Source organism: Pyrus communis, chromosome 5, assembly GCF_963583255.1.
Source record: "Pyrus communis chromosome 5, drPyrComm1.1, whole genome shotgun sequence".
Taxonomy (NCBI): domain Eukaryota; kingdom Viridiplantae; phylum Streptophyta; class Magnoliopsida; order Rosales; family Rosaceae; genus Pyrus; species Pyrus communis.
In genome coordinates this window covers 26,936,830-26,953,569 of record NC_084807.1, presented here as the reverse complement: position 1 = coordinate 26,953,569, position 16,740 = coordinate 26,936,830, and the positions used below count along the sequence as shown (strand labels likewise).

The 16,740-nt window shown below is 36.6% G+C and overlaps 1 protein-coding gene across 1 annotated transcript; it reads left to right on the top strand.

Moving 5' to 3' along the window:
• Positions 1 to 16,469, top strand: LOC137733191 (MADS-box protein AGL42-like). The gene is made up of 8 exons (XM_068472350.1): positions 1 to 291; positions 420 to 614; positions 4,046 to 4,127; positions 14,690 to 14,751; positions 14,844 to 14,943; positions 15,046 to 15,087; positions 15,663 to 15,704; positions 15,872 to 16,469. The coding sequence occupies exons 2-8, from the start codon at positions 433 to 435 to the stop codon at positions 16,076 to 16,078; spliced, it is 717 nt and encodes a 238-aa protein (XP_068328451.1). The 5' UTR covers positions 1 to 291; positions 420 to 432; the 3' UTR covers positions 16,079 to 16,469.
• The last annotated feature ends 271 nt before the right edge of the window (positions 16,470 to 16,740 follow it).

Genomic DNA, 16,740 nt, shown 5'->3' with positions numbered 1-16,740 from the left:
ATACCACTGTGTCCTTGCTGCTCTTGTTTGGGGTGTTTTCCTGTCTCTTTTCATTAATATTACTTATGGGGTCTCTATATTCCATTTTTGGAAACTTAATCTAACATGTTTTTGGGGGTTTTCTTCTATATATCCTTTTGGGTTTCATCTATAATTTGCTTCATTTAGAACTTCTTTGGGGGTTTTAAAGTAAACCCTCTCCAGCTGGGTTTTCTTTGCTGTCAGCGTTCTTCACAAAATCTGTCATCTTTCTGGTGTTGGAGCGCTAATTCAAATCTTTCCCGGGTGCAGGTTGTAAATCTTTTTCTTAATAATTCTACTAAAGAAATCCTTTGGCTAGCTTTTTGAGCTAAATATGTGGCATATTTTACCAATTTCTATTAGATTGCTATTAATTATGGTGGTGGATGATGATTTAGGCAAAGCGAGGACATGGTGAGAGGGAAGATTGAGATTAAAAGAATTGAGAATGACGCCAGCCGGCAAGTGACCTTCTCGAAACGTCGAAACGGCTTGTTGAAGAAAGCTTATGAGCTTTCGGTTCTTTGCGATGCTGAAGTTGCAGTCATCACGTTCTCTCAGAAAGGCAGGATCTATGAGTTCTCCAGCTCTGAGTACGTTTCTTTTATTAAATTCCTTATATTTAAATTCTTGAAGCCCCATCTTTCTTTTTGTTTTATATGCTTAATAATTTTATAAAAATAAAAAAATAAATGAAACAAACATCATAAAACGTCTACATGTAGTTGTACCAGCTTGAGGCTAGGGTGTCCGATGATACTAAAAAAAATTCTACAGATTTTTCGAGCTTTCTATCAATTCTGGTCATAATCAAGACTTGAGAATCTATATATGTTTAATGGATGTACCATATGCATCTTTTTAATCAAGTCTGATATCTTTTTAATCAATATATTTGATCAAGTACATCCCAAAAAGATTTGGCCTCTTTTTTCCTTTATTGACCTAGATGAAGTTCAGTGCATATCCTATGCTACTCCCACTGACCAATTTTGTTGATCTCTCCAGCTCTAATTGTCTTCCTTCCGGTTAGCATATAGTTAATGTGAATGGGACATCAGCAGCCGGTTTGAGTTTGAAACTGGAGGAACCAAACTTATTAAACTTACCCGAAAGCAATTGGAGTATTTCCACATAAAATTTGAAAATTCATCCACATATAATGAATTTGCATTTATACTTTGCTAGTTTGTTGATGATTGGATGGATGACCAACACAATTTCTTTGGAGAGAGTAGTAGTCTTCACCTTTTACAGTTCTGCAGGAGATTTCATTGGAGATAGTGTAGGTCTAAATAACATTTGTTTTATCTGACTGCTAATTATGGTGATTAGATTTCAAGAAGCTTTTTTTGTCGTTTCTACCAGTTTATGTAGAACTTTTTCCAGTGAATTGAATGAGATTTCTTGGGGGCTTTTCAACTTAACATTTCCCCTTAAGTACATGTGTAAATTATGTTGCTCTTTGTTTTAATGCATCTATATGCATAAGTTCTGGTAAATTTATCACTAACTATATACCTACGTAATTATTTTGTCCACTTGATCATGTCAAAATTGCTAGCCTGGCCATAGTAATATATGTAGAGGTTATGATCGGGGGACAGGAGTCTTTGACACATAATTTGACACACATTTTTTAAAGTTCACTTCATCATCTATTTCAACGATCCGAACATCTATATTTTAGTACATCATTTATATATCATCCTTGCAAATAGATGAACACAAAACTAGTAAGATATTCATTTGAAGTGAAGAAAATAGACGAATATGATTCTTCACAGAAACACTAAATTTGATCAAATGGTCATATGATTTTGGATTTGGGTTAGACGAATATGCTTCTACAAAGAAACAGTAAATTTAAACCAACTGTCATATGACTTTCGGATTTTGGTATTTTTGGTAGACATGATTTTTGAGATAAGACAAAAGATAGACAGTTGGATCGTTGAAATACATTACTAAGTGAGCCCCACAAAAACGTGTGTCAAAATGTGAAACCATATGATCGTTGGATTAAATTTAGGGTTTCGTTTTCGTCAATTTTATTCACTATGAATGAATGTGTCTTAATGATTTTAGATTTGTCTAATTTTTTGTAAGGATGATCTATGAATGATGTACTAAAATATGGATAGTTCAGATCGTTGAAATACATAACAAAGTGAGCCAAACAAACTAGGCGTCAAAAACATGTGTCCCCGGATCCTAACCCTATATATATATTTTGTCACACGTTTTGTAGGGTCTATTTCCTAATGTATTTCAACGGTCCGATTGTCTATCTTTTAGATCTTACCTTAAAGATCATCTATACCAAAAATCACCCAATATGAAACCATATGACCAACGGATTGAATGATAGTCATTTTAGTGTTTATTTGTAAAACGTATTTGTCCATTTTCTTCACTACAAAGTTACAAATGAATGGTTTAATAGTTTTAAATTTATCTACTTTGTGCAAGGATGATCTATGGGTAATGACGGGGTTTGAACCCACGCCACCATGACATAACTCAACACTTTTCTACCACTGTGCTAAAGGGTCACTTGCATATATTCACATGAATTATATAGAATCGTTAGGTGGTGATTGTATTGAATAAGTATAAATATGGTAATCAATCCCTTAAAATTAATATACGTTCGAAAAATATTTTCTAATCATTACCTCTCGTCAGTAATTAATTGTGTTTTGATTCTCTTTTACTCCCCTCGCTTTCCTTCAGTTTTTTTTTTTCTTTCTCCTCTTTGCCATTTACATTCTGTTCTCTATTTTATTTTTATTTTAAACAAAGTACGATTTTTCGTTTATTGTATAAAAGAAGGTACATAGACATATTCATGGAGAATTTAGTCCCCAAAAGGTTTCTTAAACTTTTGCTCCAATTTGATATTTCATAGGTATTTGAGTTCATAGATATGGAAAGAGCACTAGTCAATAATGACCTAGAATAAGTATTTCCAAATGGTTATACTGGACTATAGGCTATATGGAATTTTATATATGTTTATCCGCTGATGAAAGGGCTTTGTTCATTTTTCTTGTAACTCATGAATTTGAATGAAATGTACAAGAGATTTTATGATGTTATGCATCCAACTTATGGAATATAAAAAATCATGTAAGGTTGAATAAAACTATGAAAAAAGGAGATGAAAAATTCGATCTTCTTATCCTTAAATTCAAATCCTGTACCTTTGATATCTTATTCCATCTCAGAAATACTTTACAGTCCAACAAAGTTAGAAAAGTAATTAGAATGGTAGAGACCTCGAGAGGACGAAGAGACCAAAAAAATGACAAGAGGAAGATAGAACGAGTAGGCCATAAAAATGAGGAAAGTGGGAAAGGAGAGATTGAAACATATTTTTAATGGAGATAGTTAATGATAAAGAGAGAATCATAGTTGAAATGTTCAAAATTTTATTTTCAAATTGTTTAAAGATTAATAACCAGATTAGTTTTCATGTCAGATTACATCTCAACCGTAAAGAGTGAACTAATCTAATGGTCTCAAAATTTGTATTCAAATATTGTGTTAAAATAGAGTAATGCTAGGGATACTACATTTGGAGACTAAATTTGCAAGCTAAATGATTTGTCATTAATAAGAATAAGCACGTATATCAACGATTAAGTAATCAACCAATCATAAACTTTCATGTCCTTTAGTTTTCAAAACTTTGTCTCCAAATTTAATCTCCCTAACTTTATCCTTAAAAACACAGTGCCACAAATCAGGATAGATGTGTGTGTGTGTGTGTGTATTAACTTTTAAGATTGTTGCGTTCCTTTGTTTTAAACGGTCAATTTTTCACAAAGGAAGTACTTATGAATCAGATTATGTTTTCTGCTATTCCTTGACACTTAACGAAAGGAAAACCTGAACCATTGCGTAACATCAAGTATGTATGTATATACATATCTTGTTGTTAAGAGATATTGTAATGAATGCAGCTCTATCTAATTTTATCATTATCTGTTTTTGACCTCTCTATTTCTGGATGCTTCAGCATGCACCAGACTATAGAACGATACCTCAAACATGAAAATGGAGGGGAAACCAACATGGTTGAAGCAGAACAATACGTGCAGGTTAGAAGTTCTATCTTGGAATTTGAAAATCCATCTTTAATTTCAGATAAAATTTGCAGTATCTTGATGTGGTAAATTTTGTCATCTTCCATAATCTTCAATAACAAAGAAGATATATAATATTGATTCATATAAAGTCTGGAAATTATTATATTAGGGCAAAAACGAAACTTTTACCCTATGTTTGGACGAAGAACTAATAGTTTTAAAGATTAATGACATTTACCCCAAATTTGTTCAGAATGCATTACAAAAATTAGATAGAATAGACTTGAAAGTGAGTAGATGCAATACGTTTGAGAGAAGTTTCAAATAACTCCTTAAAACTTGTCATTTGAAATTTTTTTATGTAGTCCCTTGTAATGTATTTGTAGTAATTTATGGTGCTTGTGTAGTTCATTAATAGTATTTTTCTAGTGCATTTGAAACAATTAAATCTAAAGTTCGATGGAGAAATCTCGTGATACAAACATAGGGTTAGTTTTTTCTGTATCAGTTGAGTTGAGTGACATGAAAAAGATACCAAGTATCTACGATTTATTTCAGGCTAGAAGCTTAGAGCTACAGACATAAAGATTTGAGTCCTAGTCGGCCTTTCAGATTCACAAAAAAGTAATTTGACGTATCCCTTAAAATATGTAGAAACGGTTGTGAGTGACGTCAAAGCATGGAAATAATATCGACAAAAAAAAAAGCATGGAAATAATAAGATTAATTTATCATCTAGGCACGAATTAATAAAAAAAGAGAATTTAAAATAAATAAATAAAGAGAATTAATATAGCATTTTACTCAATGAACCAAGCATAGATGAACAAGGTGCTGTGTCGGAGTAGGATCCTTGTCTCTCAAAGTTCTCCTCCCCTTCAGTCCCTTCTTATTTGAACGGTCACAATTAAACCACGTCAATATTTTATGTTGTCTTTTTTTTATAGAGACAAAGACAAGAGGAAAATGACAGAGGAGTGGAAACGGGAGAGAATTTGGAGGAAAGAGAATCCTATCTATTAATTTTCATCCTAAGATGTCAAAATCTGTTAAAATCAGGCATATATTGAACAAACTGATAGTAATTTAGTTTCTGAATTCCTGTGGCTTGGTCGGACTTCGGCGCCTGACACCAGGGAAGTAAAGGGTTGAGAAATTGAATAAAATTCATGCCTTTCTTGAGCTGTAGTTTGTATTTATCTTTTATTAGATAAACGAAATTAAACCCTAAATCCACCACTCTCCGTCTTCCTCTCTTGTTATTCATATAATTAACCCTTGGTATGGATTGGAAATAAAGTCAAGATGAAGGTTTTTCAACGCCAGTATGAGAATGAACTCGAGACAAGGTCAGACATATGCAGCTTAATCCTGCGCCCTGCGTCCTGCATGCCTCCTACTCTTGCACGACAACACCTTTCCTTCTTTTATTTTTTTTTTTCTCTCAATTTCTTTACTTCAGTTTTATTCCTCACTTAATTTAAATTAAAAACTTCAGGACCTGTGTATGTTGTGTAATCTAAAGGTTTAAAAAGAGTGTAAAAATATTTGTCAAAATGTTAGTCTCTTCATTTTAACCATTGGTCTATAGTAGGCAAAATTGGAAAGTTATCGTTACGCTTAATTTCTTCAGAGTCCGAATTTGCTTCCCACATTTATTAGGTGGTGGCGTTACTACTCTTCTTAGAATGTCGCACATGTTGGGGGCTTAACCATGATTAACTAATTTAATTTATATATATAACAAAGCATCTTAATTAATAATCACCTTACATCTTTTCTAATTTGTTCCATCAAACTTTGAGTTTATTTTCTATTATCAGTTTGGAGATTCTCTCCATAAAATTGAAGATATATTAGAGAGAATTATTACGAATGCCATAAGAATATGCAAGTCATATTGGTAAACCCTAGTATATCACACATGTCATGTCACTAGATAATACCTACAATTTCACGTTGGTATGTTAATGAGTGAAGAAAGTTGAAATTACACCTTAAAATCAATTGACAATATAGAGGGTAGTTCAATTACTTAAGAGTATCTCCACCCATTGGTGGAGGGCAAGGGCAATTGGAGGGCAGGGGCAATGAAATTGCCCTTACTATTCACTTGAAACAGTAATTGTCTTGTGTAAGTCCATGAAACAATAATTGTCTTGTGTAAGTCCACCAGTTTAGAAGAAGAATAGGCGAAGGAAAAGACGCTCACTATTCACAAATATATATTTTTATTCTTTTTAATGTTTTCTTTGCCTTATCCCTACATGTTATTATCGCCATAGATTTTTGTTAAGATTCTCTATCATTCAATTACTAAATGCATCACATGAACTCATAAGCTCATGCAAGGTCCATCCTCCCATCAATGTATGACTCATTCTCAACAGGACATGCACATCTCGTACCATGGATTTTACTTATGTAGTGGTGTTCAAATGTTCTATTATACAAATTAAACTCGTAGCACAGTCATCCCAATATCCCCTTTTGTTAGTCCTCTTGCCTAAACTCTTCATCACCAACCTTGAATTATTCTAAAAGAAATTATGTACTATAGGCTCGTCTGAGACTTGGTACGTACTAAGAGTTTGGCTCAACCATAGAAAATGTCTTTTCCAACTACCCTCACTTCCATTCCATTCTCAACGCCATAACTTCTGCCACATGACACATTATCAATGATTCACAAATACTTTTATTTCAGATATCACAGTATATTCCCAAAAAAAAGTAATTCATAGACAACTACAAACAGTCATGCAACGAAACAATGATGTACACATTTGCAAGTAACACTCCACAAGAATTATAAACCAATGAGATCAACAATAATAATAGTATTTCACGAAATTTAATATAATCAATCTCTGTAAAGGTCTGCTGTACCTCCCCCTTCCTGGATTCCAAAGAATTGCTCCAACTCTCGATTACAAGAGTTCACCACCTTGATCAAGTCCTATTTCACAAATGTTAGACAATTACTAAATGCATGACATGAACTTTAAACCCAATTAAAGGAGCTGGGATTACTAATTTAACAACACCCAATTCAAATATAAATATGCATGCTGTCTTCTTGGTGTATAAGCTGGGTGATGAAAAATAGCCTTGGCCAATAGTCAGATAAAAGCCTGTTTTATGAAATTAAACATATTAAACCACACATATACATGCATTATGTATTCGTTTCCAACTTCAGACATGGTTTATTCGATATACTATATATATGGACATGTGCAGATAGTTTGAAAAATGTAAAAACCAGCTAGGTTTAGTTGAAGTACATGCATACATACATACATATACATACATACATACATACATACATACATACATACATACATATACTTATATTATATATAGGGTTTAGGGTACCAACTCAACATAACAACTTTATTTGATATAGGATTTAAAAAGAAGGGACCAACAACTTATCAAAACATGTTTTCCAGTAGCTAATCAATCCATATAAAACACCCCTTTTCAGCTTTAAATCAAAACACACTTTAACAAAATATCTTTCCGCATATATTTTGGTATCAGTTTATGCAACTAATTTTGAATTAATAACAGTGGCTAATATATGCCATAATTACAAAATAAACTGAAATTAATAAGAACAATTGATACAAAATACCTATGAAATGACTAAAGCAAGCAAGATGGGAATCGTTATCCATGCTGCAGGGTGGATAGGTAAATCAACTTATAGGAGACCAATTCACTCCACTTGAGTCAAGGTCTCATCTGATCAGTTTCTGGGTTGTTTCCATTCTAACCTCATAGTTGAAATACTGATTTCACCTCTTCCTATTCAGTGCTAGGATAAGAAACCTCATAAGAAGCATAAAATATAGGAATGAATTTCTGTATATTAACATCAACGGGATTTACAGCTTTATATAAAGACTAACATGACTTGTTTCCTATTCTACTCCCTACAAATAATGCTAACTGATAACCTAATAGGTAAGTAAATATCAATCTACAATATTTGACAAATCAATCTAAGATTCCTTTCTTAACACTCCCCCTCAAGTTGGAGTGTATGTTAATGACACCCAACTTGTTGAGTAAGATTTCAAATTGTGTCGAGCTCAATGGTTTGGTGAATATATCAGCTAACTGATCACCCGTCCGTACGTATGATGTGCGTATCATTCCTTTTTGAATCTTCTCGCGCACTAGATGACAATCAATCTCTATGTGCTTTGTTCGTTCATGAAAGACGGGATTTGAGGCAATATGTATAGCTGCCTGATTATCACAAAACAAGGACACTGGTTGATGATGATTCACTTGCAAATCGTTGAGAATATTCCGCAGCCATGTTATCTCACAGAATGTAGTAGCCATAGACCGATACTCGGCTTCGGCGCTAGAACGAGAGACTGTAGTTTGCTTCTTAGTCTTCCATGAGATTGGTGCTTGGCCAAGTAATACGCAGTAACCAGTTATCGATCGCCTAGTGTCTCGGCATCTAGCCCAATCAGCATCACAAAATGCTGTTAACTGCAATGAACCTGTGGAAGGAAAGAAAATGCCTTGCCCAGGCGCTTGTTTAATGTATTTAAGGACCTTGTGTGCAGCATCAAGGTGTGGTTGCCGAGGCTTCTCCATGAATTGACTTAACACATGTACCGCATAAGCCAAGTCGGGTCTGGTGATGGTTAAATATATCAATCTACCCACAAGTCTTCTATATGAAGAGGGATCATCCACCAGTTTGCCTTCCAGTTGCGTGAGAGCCAAGTTTTGGTCTAAAGGAAACCTGGAAGGTTTCACTCCGAGAAAACCAACATCATCTAGTATCTCCAGGGCATATTTACGTTGACATAGAGTGATTCCATGCTTCGATCTTGCAACTTCTATCCCCAAAAAATACTTGAGTGTCCCCAAGTCTTTTAGTTGAAAACGGTGAGAGAGAAGTTGTTTGGTTTTGTTAATCTCACACAAGTCATTCCCTGCCAGTATAACATCGTCAACATAAACCAATAAAGCAATGAATGTACCTCGATGACTTCTGGTGAACAGAGAGTAATTGGACAAAGATTGTTGAAACCCATCAGCCTTGAGAGCATTGGATAATTTTATGAACCATTGCCTCGAAGCTTGCTTTAAACCGTAGAGGGACTTATGCAATTTGCACACTCGAGTCTCCCCCTTGCGTCCAAAACCAGGAGGCAAAGACATGTAGACGTCCTCTTCCAAGTCGCCATGTAAAAAGGCATTGTTCACGTCGAGCTGGTGAAGGTGCCAGCCTTGCAAGGCTGCAACACTTAAGAGGACTCGAACAGTAGTCAGCTTAGCGACGGGAGCAAACGTGTCACGGTAATCAACTCCTTCAACCTGATTGTATCCTTTGGCAACAAGATGGGCTTTGTACCGTTCGATGGTGCCATCGGGTTTGAGCTTCACTTTGTAGACCCATTTACAGCCAATAGGACGTTTGCAAGGAGGAAGTGGCACGAGCGTCCATGTACGATTGGCATGAAGTGCCGCAAGTTCAGTTTGCATGGCAGCACGCCAATGGGGATCCTGGACAGCCTGGGAATGGCTAGTGGGTTCCTTATGAAGAGTGAGATGAGCGACAAAAGCTTGATAGGAGGGTGAGAGATAATTATAAGATAAGTGAGAAGAAAGTGGATGGGGTGTACCTGACGACGACTGAACCACGTTCGTGGAAGATGTGGGAGCCGGCCGGGAAGGGAGAGACGCCTCGACATGAAAGTCCTGCAAAAAGGAAGAAGGTTTGGTGGGTCGGGTACTTCGGCGGAGTGGGGTGGTTGTGGTCGGGGTGGTAAGGGTGGATGGAGCTGTGACATCAGCGAAAGGAAGAGGCTGAGGGGAAGGTGGGGATGGTGTTGGTGTAGAATGAGCATCAGAAGCAATATCAGTATAGGGGTGAGAATGGTGAAAGGGAGGTTCCATGTCAAAAGAAAGCAAGGGTGCGGAAGGTGGTGTTGAAGGGGAGGTTGTAGGGGCAGGTGAGTCTAAATGAGAATAAGGAAAGTTATCTTCAAAGAAGAGCACATCTCGGGAGATAAAGACCTTTTGAAGTTGAAGATAAAAAAGTTTATAGCCTTTTGTACCATAAGGATACCCAAGAAAAATGCAACGACGTGCACGGGGATCAAATTTGGAGGGTTTGTGTGCATGAGTGGATGCAAAACAAAGACATCCAAAGACTTTGAGGTGAGTGTAAGTGGGTGGTTTGTGAAACAGCTTTTCATAGGGAGTTTGTCCATGAAGAATGGGAGTAGGTGTGCGATTAATGAGATAAGCAGAAGTAAGGATAGCATCCCCCCAAAATCTTGTAGGTAAATGAGCTTGAAAAAGCAATGCACGAGCAACATTAAGCAAATGACGGTGCTTGCGTTCAGCAACACCATTTTGCTGGGGTGTGTGAACACAACTAGTTTGATGAATAATTCCTTGGGATGCATAAAAGGTATCGAGTTTAAACTCGGGGCCATTATCACTGCGAATCATTTTAACGTGAGTGTTAAATTGTGTGGCAACCATGTGAATGAATCGAGTGAGAAGATCCTTTGTATCAGATTTATGTTTCATCAAATAGATCCATGTGCACCTAGTATGATCATCAACAATGGTAAGAAAGTACTTTGCACCAGAAAGAGAAGGTACTTGATAACCACCCCAAATGTCAACATGAATTAATTCAAAACAAGAAGTAGTAGACATGGAACTTAAAGGGAAAGGTAACCTTGTTTGTTTAGCCAAAGGGCAAATTAAACATTGAGTGAGATCACATGTTTTATTGGAGACAAAGGGAAACAACATAGTAACTTTAGGTGATGGATGGCCGAGGCGTTGGTGCCAAAGGTTGGGAGAGATGGTTTGGATGGTATTGCATGTTCCTTTCTTCGGTGAGTCAAGGTAGTAGAGTCCCTCCCATTCAATTCCCGTCCCAATCATCTTCCCCGATCGTAGGTCCTGGATGACACAAAAATGGTTTAAGAAAAGGGTAATAGCAAATGAATCATAAGCCAATTGACTAATGGATATTAAATTTAACGTAAAGATTGGAACACAAAGAACATTGTCAAGAATAAAATTAGGAGAAAAAATGACTTGGCCAACATGAGTGACCGTGGCAAGGGATCCATTGGGTAATGCAACAGTGTGATTTTGAACAGGCCTAGAGGATGTAAGAGACTCGGGGCTGCAAACTATGTGATCTGTGGCACCACTATCCAAGATCCAAACATTGTGCTTGCCATGACGCATGAATGAAAAGGCCTTACCTGAGAGATCATCGTGGCTGGAAGAATTACCAACATGATTAGCAAAAGAAGATTTGTTTTGATGCAACATTTTAAGGATCTGCTTGCAATCTTCTGGAGAGAACGGGAAGTTGGAGATTTCCTTGTTGGTCACGGCAACGTGATTTCCTTTGGCAGAACGGCTTGGTTCGCTGTCTAGGGCTGCCTTTCTTTTGCGGCAATACTCGTACAAATGGCCCTTCCAACCACAGAAAGTACATTTGATGTGTGCCCGGCAGTTCTTTGTGGTGTGATTCGTCTTATTGCACTTGTCACATCGCAAACCACCATCCTCAGGTTTAGGTTCTCGGCTTCCACCTTTGACAGCGAATACAGCAGCTTCTGGTTGGGCAGTACTTCGTCCACTTGAAACTTCGACTTGCCTTTCATGACGAAGAACAAGTGAGTAAGCCTTGTTAACAGTGGGCAAAGGCTCGAGAAGGAGAGTGTTGCTGTGAACAGTAGAATAAGACTCGTTCAAACCCATGAGAAACTTCATCGTCTTCTGGGTTTCAATGTAGGAGGTGATCTCCTTCTTTGTGTCACAGCCACAAGTTGGGATAGAACACAACGCATCTCGTTCGTCCCAAAGGCTTTTTAGTTTGGTGAAGTATGTGCTCATGGTCATAGTACCTTGTACGCAGTCGTGAATCTCGTTTTCGATGTGAAACAGTTGGACAATATTCACATGGGAAAACCTTTCTTGCAGGTCAAGCCACATATGCCGTGCATCCTTGCAGTGTATGACGCTCCCAGAAATTTCTTTGGACATGGAACCGAGCAACCACGTTTTTACCAAGTTGTTGCATCGATTCCATTGTTGTAATTCTTCGAGTTGTTCTTCATGAGGTTTCTTGACCGTTCCATCAACAAACCCTAATTTGTTCTTTACTGTCAAAGCCATGGTCATGGATTGAACCCATGTGCCATAGTTATCCTCCACAAGAGACTGCGGCACAAGTATTGCACCAGGTTGGTCTGAATGATGAAGGAAAAGTGGGTGATTGGGGTGTTCCCACTTTTGATGCGAAGCCATGCCTGACAAGGTTGGCTTTTCTGATGTATCGCCCATAGAGATGGCTGGTAGGGTTTATGTTTGTTGTTTTGCCTTTTATTTTCCCAGATATCGTTCACTCTGGTACCATCATAAGAGGCATAAAATATAGGAATGAATTTCTGTATATTAACATCAACGGGATTTACAGCTTTATATAAAGACTAACATGACTTGTTTCCTATTCTACTCCCTACAAATAATGCTAACTGATAACCTAATAGGTAAGTAAATATCAATCTACAATATTTGACAAATCAATCTAAGATTCCTTTCTTAACAAAACCGAAACTAAGAACACGCCCTATTACTCGAAGGCATAGAGGAAGCTTAACAGAAAAGGGAACAGAGGAGTTCTGCTCTCTCTCTCTCTCTCTCTCTCTCTCTCTCTCTCTCTCTCTCTCTCTCTCTCTCTCTCTCTCTCTCTCTCTCTCTCTCTCTCTCTCTCTCTCTCTCTCTCTCTCTCTCTCTCTCTCTCTCTCTCTCTCTCTCTCTCTCTCTCTCTCTCTCTCTCTCTCTCTCTCTCTCTCTCTCTCTCTGAGTTTTGCATGAAGGCTGCATCCCTATTTATACAAGAGGAAAGGTAGTAGGTGAATGGATAATGGATGGACCATAACAAACTGCTACGTGGAAAACCAAAGGGCTTTGTGTCTAGTAGTGTGACACCTATTTCACCTCGTGGCAAACCCATTCTCTCTCTCTCTCTCTCTCTCTCTCTCTCTCTCTCTCTCTCTCTCTCTCTCTCTCTCTCTCTCTCTCTCTCTCTCTCTCTCTCTCTGAGTTTTGCATGAAGGCTGCATCCCTATTTATACAAGAGGAAAGGTAGTAGGTGAATGGATAATGGATGGACCATAACAAACTGCTACGTGGAAAACCAAAGGGCTTTGTGTCTAGTAGTGTGACACCTATTTCACCTCGTGGCAAACCCATTCTGGCTTCCAACTTGATTAGGACGAACTCAAGCTAACAGATAGCTTACTCACTTGAATGCTGTAGGTGTCAACTGCTTTAGTAGGGAAAACTCTTTCATCACCACATACTGCCACCTCCTGCTAATTTGGAGTGCTCTCCAAGTAGTCCTACGATACCCCTTTATTCTTTGACATTCTTCGCATCTCTTTCTTTCATTTGCTCAACACGTGGAGACCAACATTGAAACATAAATAATTATTTTTTGAAAAAAATGTAGTTATAAAAATAGATAAATAATATTATTAAGAGATTCTCTGGAGGCACAGATGCACCAAGCTCAAGACTCTACTTTCCTGTAAGTGTTTTTTAGATCACTTGCCTGGGATGGTTCTTAACTTTTTATCGCTTCTCTTCCTACTTGCTTCTGTTAGACACCTTTCTTTCCAATACTAATCCAGAAGTAATTGTGTAAGAGATTCTCTGTGTCAATAGTTGAGAATGAATCATACATTAATGAGAGCAAGAATCTTGCATGTGCTTATAAGTAGTTGAGAGACTCTCCATATTGCCAATGCCACATGTGCTCCGTGTCACCTGAGTTGTGTTGTCAGTGTATTAGGCTTAAAAATTCTCACACGTGAGGGGGCGTGTTGAGAATGAATTCCACATTGATAAGAGGAGGGACCTTGCATGTGCTTATAAGTAGTTGGGATACTACTCATATTGCCAATTGGTTTTATGTTAAAACCCCAACTTTCTCCATCAACTGTGCGTTATAATCTGCCTATGTGCAAATCAGTACTATACATACACACAATTGTATTTGTTAATATGTATATTAAGATTGCTGGGAAGTTTTTTGGATTTTGACCTTCCTCATCTTATTTAAGCATCATCATTACTTTACAATATTGACACCTGATAGGCTGATACATGCTTATCTAACGAGAAAGGAAAAAAGAAAAGAAACTGGGGAGGAGGCTTCAAGTTGTTGATTAGGTTACTATTAGCAAATCCTTTCACACCTAAGCATGTTTCCATGCGTTTGTACTCTATAGAAGAATTATATATCACATTTCACATTGTGTATACTCTTTAGTTGCGACTGATGATGATCATTTTAGACAATTTTGTTACATAAAGTGATTTTCGCATTGCTTTTGTCTTTCTGCACTCTCTTTTGAATTTTCTTTTATTTATTCAATAGCATAAAAAAACGTAATGCAAAAGGTCAAAGGGCGAGTGATTTCTTGATAACACTAACTCATATATGAGACAAATTCAGGCTGAGAAAAACTAACTAATCTGCATGCATGCAGCACTTGAAGCATGAATCAGCTACTATGGCCAAGAAGATAGAGATCCTAGAAGCTTCTCAACGGTCTATGGCTTAGTTTTGATCATCTTCTCCAGCACTTTTGTACTCAACCGATGTTTCGGTTTTTCCTAAACTCTGAAATTTGTATGTCGTAGGAAGCTTTTGGGAAATGGTTTGGATTCTTGCTCTGTTGAAGAACTCCAAGAGACCAGTAACCAGCTGGAACGAAGCTTATGCAACATAAGAGAGAGGAAGGTATTTCAGCTAATGATTAAACTTCCATTTTCCTCCCACTCTTATCAGTTAAATGGATTTTTATTTTCCTTTTGAAATTTTACTAACTTGAAGTGATTCCAGGCTCAGTTATATATGGAGCAGGGGGAACAACTTAAGGCAAAGGTACTCATTTAATTTAGTGCGACAAAACTATTACGGTGTTGTTATTAATTAGCACTTAAAAAATGTTATGCTGCATTTATTATATAAAAATTCTCGAAAGAAATTGGCTAAAATGATTAATAAAAAAGCAAATCCCAATTGTTGAACTAATGAAAATTAATGTCGATGACACACTAAAAATTTATCATTTCAACAATTGTTAAACTGATAAAATTTGGGTAGTGTTACTAGCACTCTAAAAATCTCATTCTACACAAGTGTATTTTTCTTTCCTAATATAGAAAGTTTGGAGTGTAAAATGAAATTTTTGGAGTGCTAATAACAATTCTCTAAAATTTAAATACTGAAGACATGCTGAAAAACGGATTTTTCCAACAATTGAGATGTGAAAATTGATTTTTTTGGCCAATTTTCCAATCTTCTGTTATGAATTAAAAATTTAGAGTGCACTTTTTTTAGTGTCTCAATATAACAACTCTCTAACCATTAAAATAATTTGTAGAGCTCTATACATACATTGTTCAACTGCTTCACTAGTTCTGAGTTCTAACCATCTTTCGTTCCTCTAAAATCAGGAGAGGTTCCTGTTACAAGAGAATGCACAGTTGTGGGAAGAGGTAAACGTTTTTAAATCCTTTTGAACTGATTCCATTTAATTACTAACAACTCCGTACTGTGCATGACGTTTGAGGCGACTTGGTATCCTGATTTCCATTATGATTTCTTTTTTCTAGTCTTTCTTTCTTTCCTTGTTTATTTATCTGTACAATGATGATATGATCAGTATCGTGCAAAGCCGTGGATGGAGTCTTCAGGTCAAGAAGAAAGCGCTTCTGCTTCTGCAAGCTATGAAAAAGCAGGAGCTTCTGCTTTTGTAAGCAATTGGAGCCAAAGAAGCATGAGTTCTAAGGTGGAGACCGAATTGCTCATTGGACCGCCAAGAATGAACTGTTGTTCGCATCCCAGTCTGAAGTCAGTATCAGATAAATAATAATGCATGTCAATCATCTCTAAAAATAATATAAACAAGAAAATAATGCAGTGGAGACCTATCTTTGGTAGGCCATGCTCTCAGATCAATAATAATAGTACGGTAAAAATTTACAGATCATTTTATGTATATGCTGAAAGCTTCATGTTGTAGCACCATATTATTTGCTTACAATGTATGAGCATGGCTGAGGAGGGTGAATGTGGTTGATGTGGGACAACTAGCGGAAAATATAGAGGAGCAGCTCCACAGGGGTAAGTAAAAAAAAAAGGGTATTGAGAAATCTAAATTTAGGGGTCCTGGTTTTCTTGAGCCCATAATACTCCATTTAGAAGAGAACAAGAAGTAATCAAACTTCGTATTGCCATAGCAATATTTGAAATGACTTATTACGTGCTTAAAACGAATACATAGCTTTTCTGATCAAATAATGACATTTTTCTTCCTCAAATCTGTAATTTAAGATTTTAGGAAATTTTTATAATTTCCTTGTTCTATTTATTTTTTATTTTTTTAATACAGTTCGATATGTGTATTTAAGCATCTTATGGACCTTGGACCATCTTATTTATCAAAATAGACATTGAGATTTTTTCATGTTCTTCTTTCAAAGCTTTACATATATAATGATATTTTCTTCAAGGATTCATTGTTTTTCTTTT

What these genes read in the sequence shown, in the direction of transcription:
- LOC137733191 (XM_068472350.1), top strand. Translation starts at nt 433, where the DNA reads ATGGTGAGAGGGAAGATTGAGATTAAAAGAATTGAGAATGACGCCAGC. An exon ending in GCAACATAAGAGAGAGGAAG is followed by an intron (nt 14,944 to 15,045) that starts GTATTTCAGCTA and finishes AAGTGATTCCAG; the next exon opens with GCTCAGTTATATATGGAGCA. An exon ending in ATGCACAGTTGTGGGAAGAG is followed by an intron (nt 15,705 to 15,871) that starts GTAAACGTTTTT and finishes TGATATGATCAG; the next exon opens with TATCGTGCAAAGCCGTGGAT.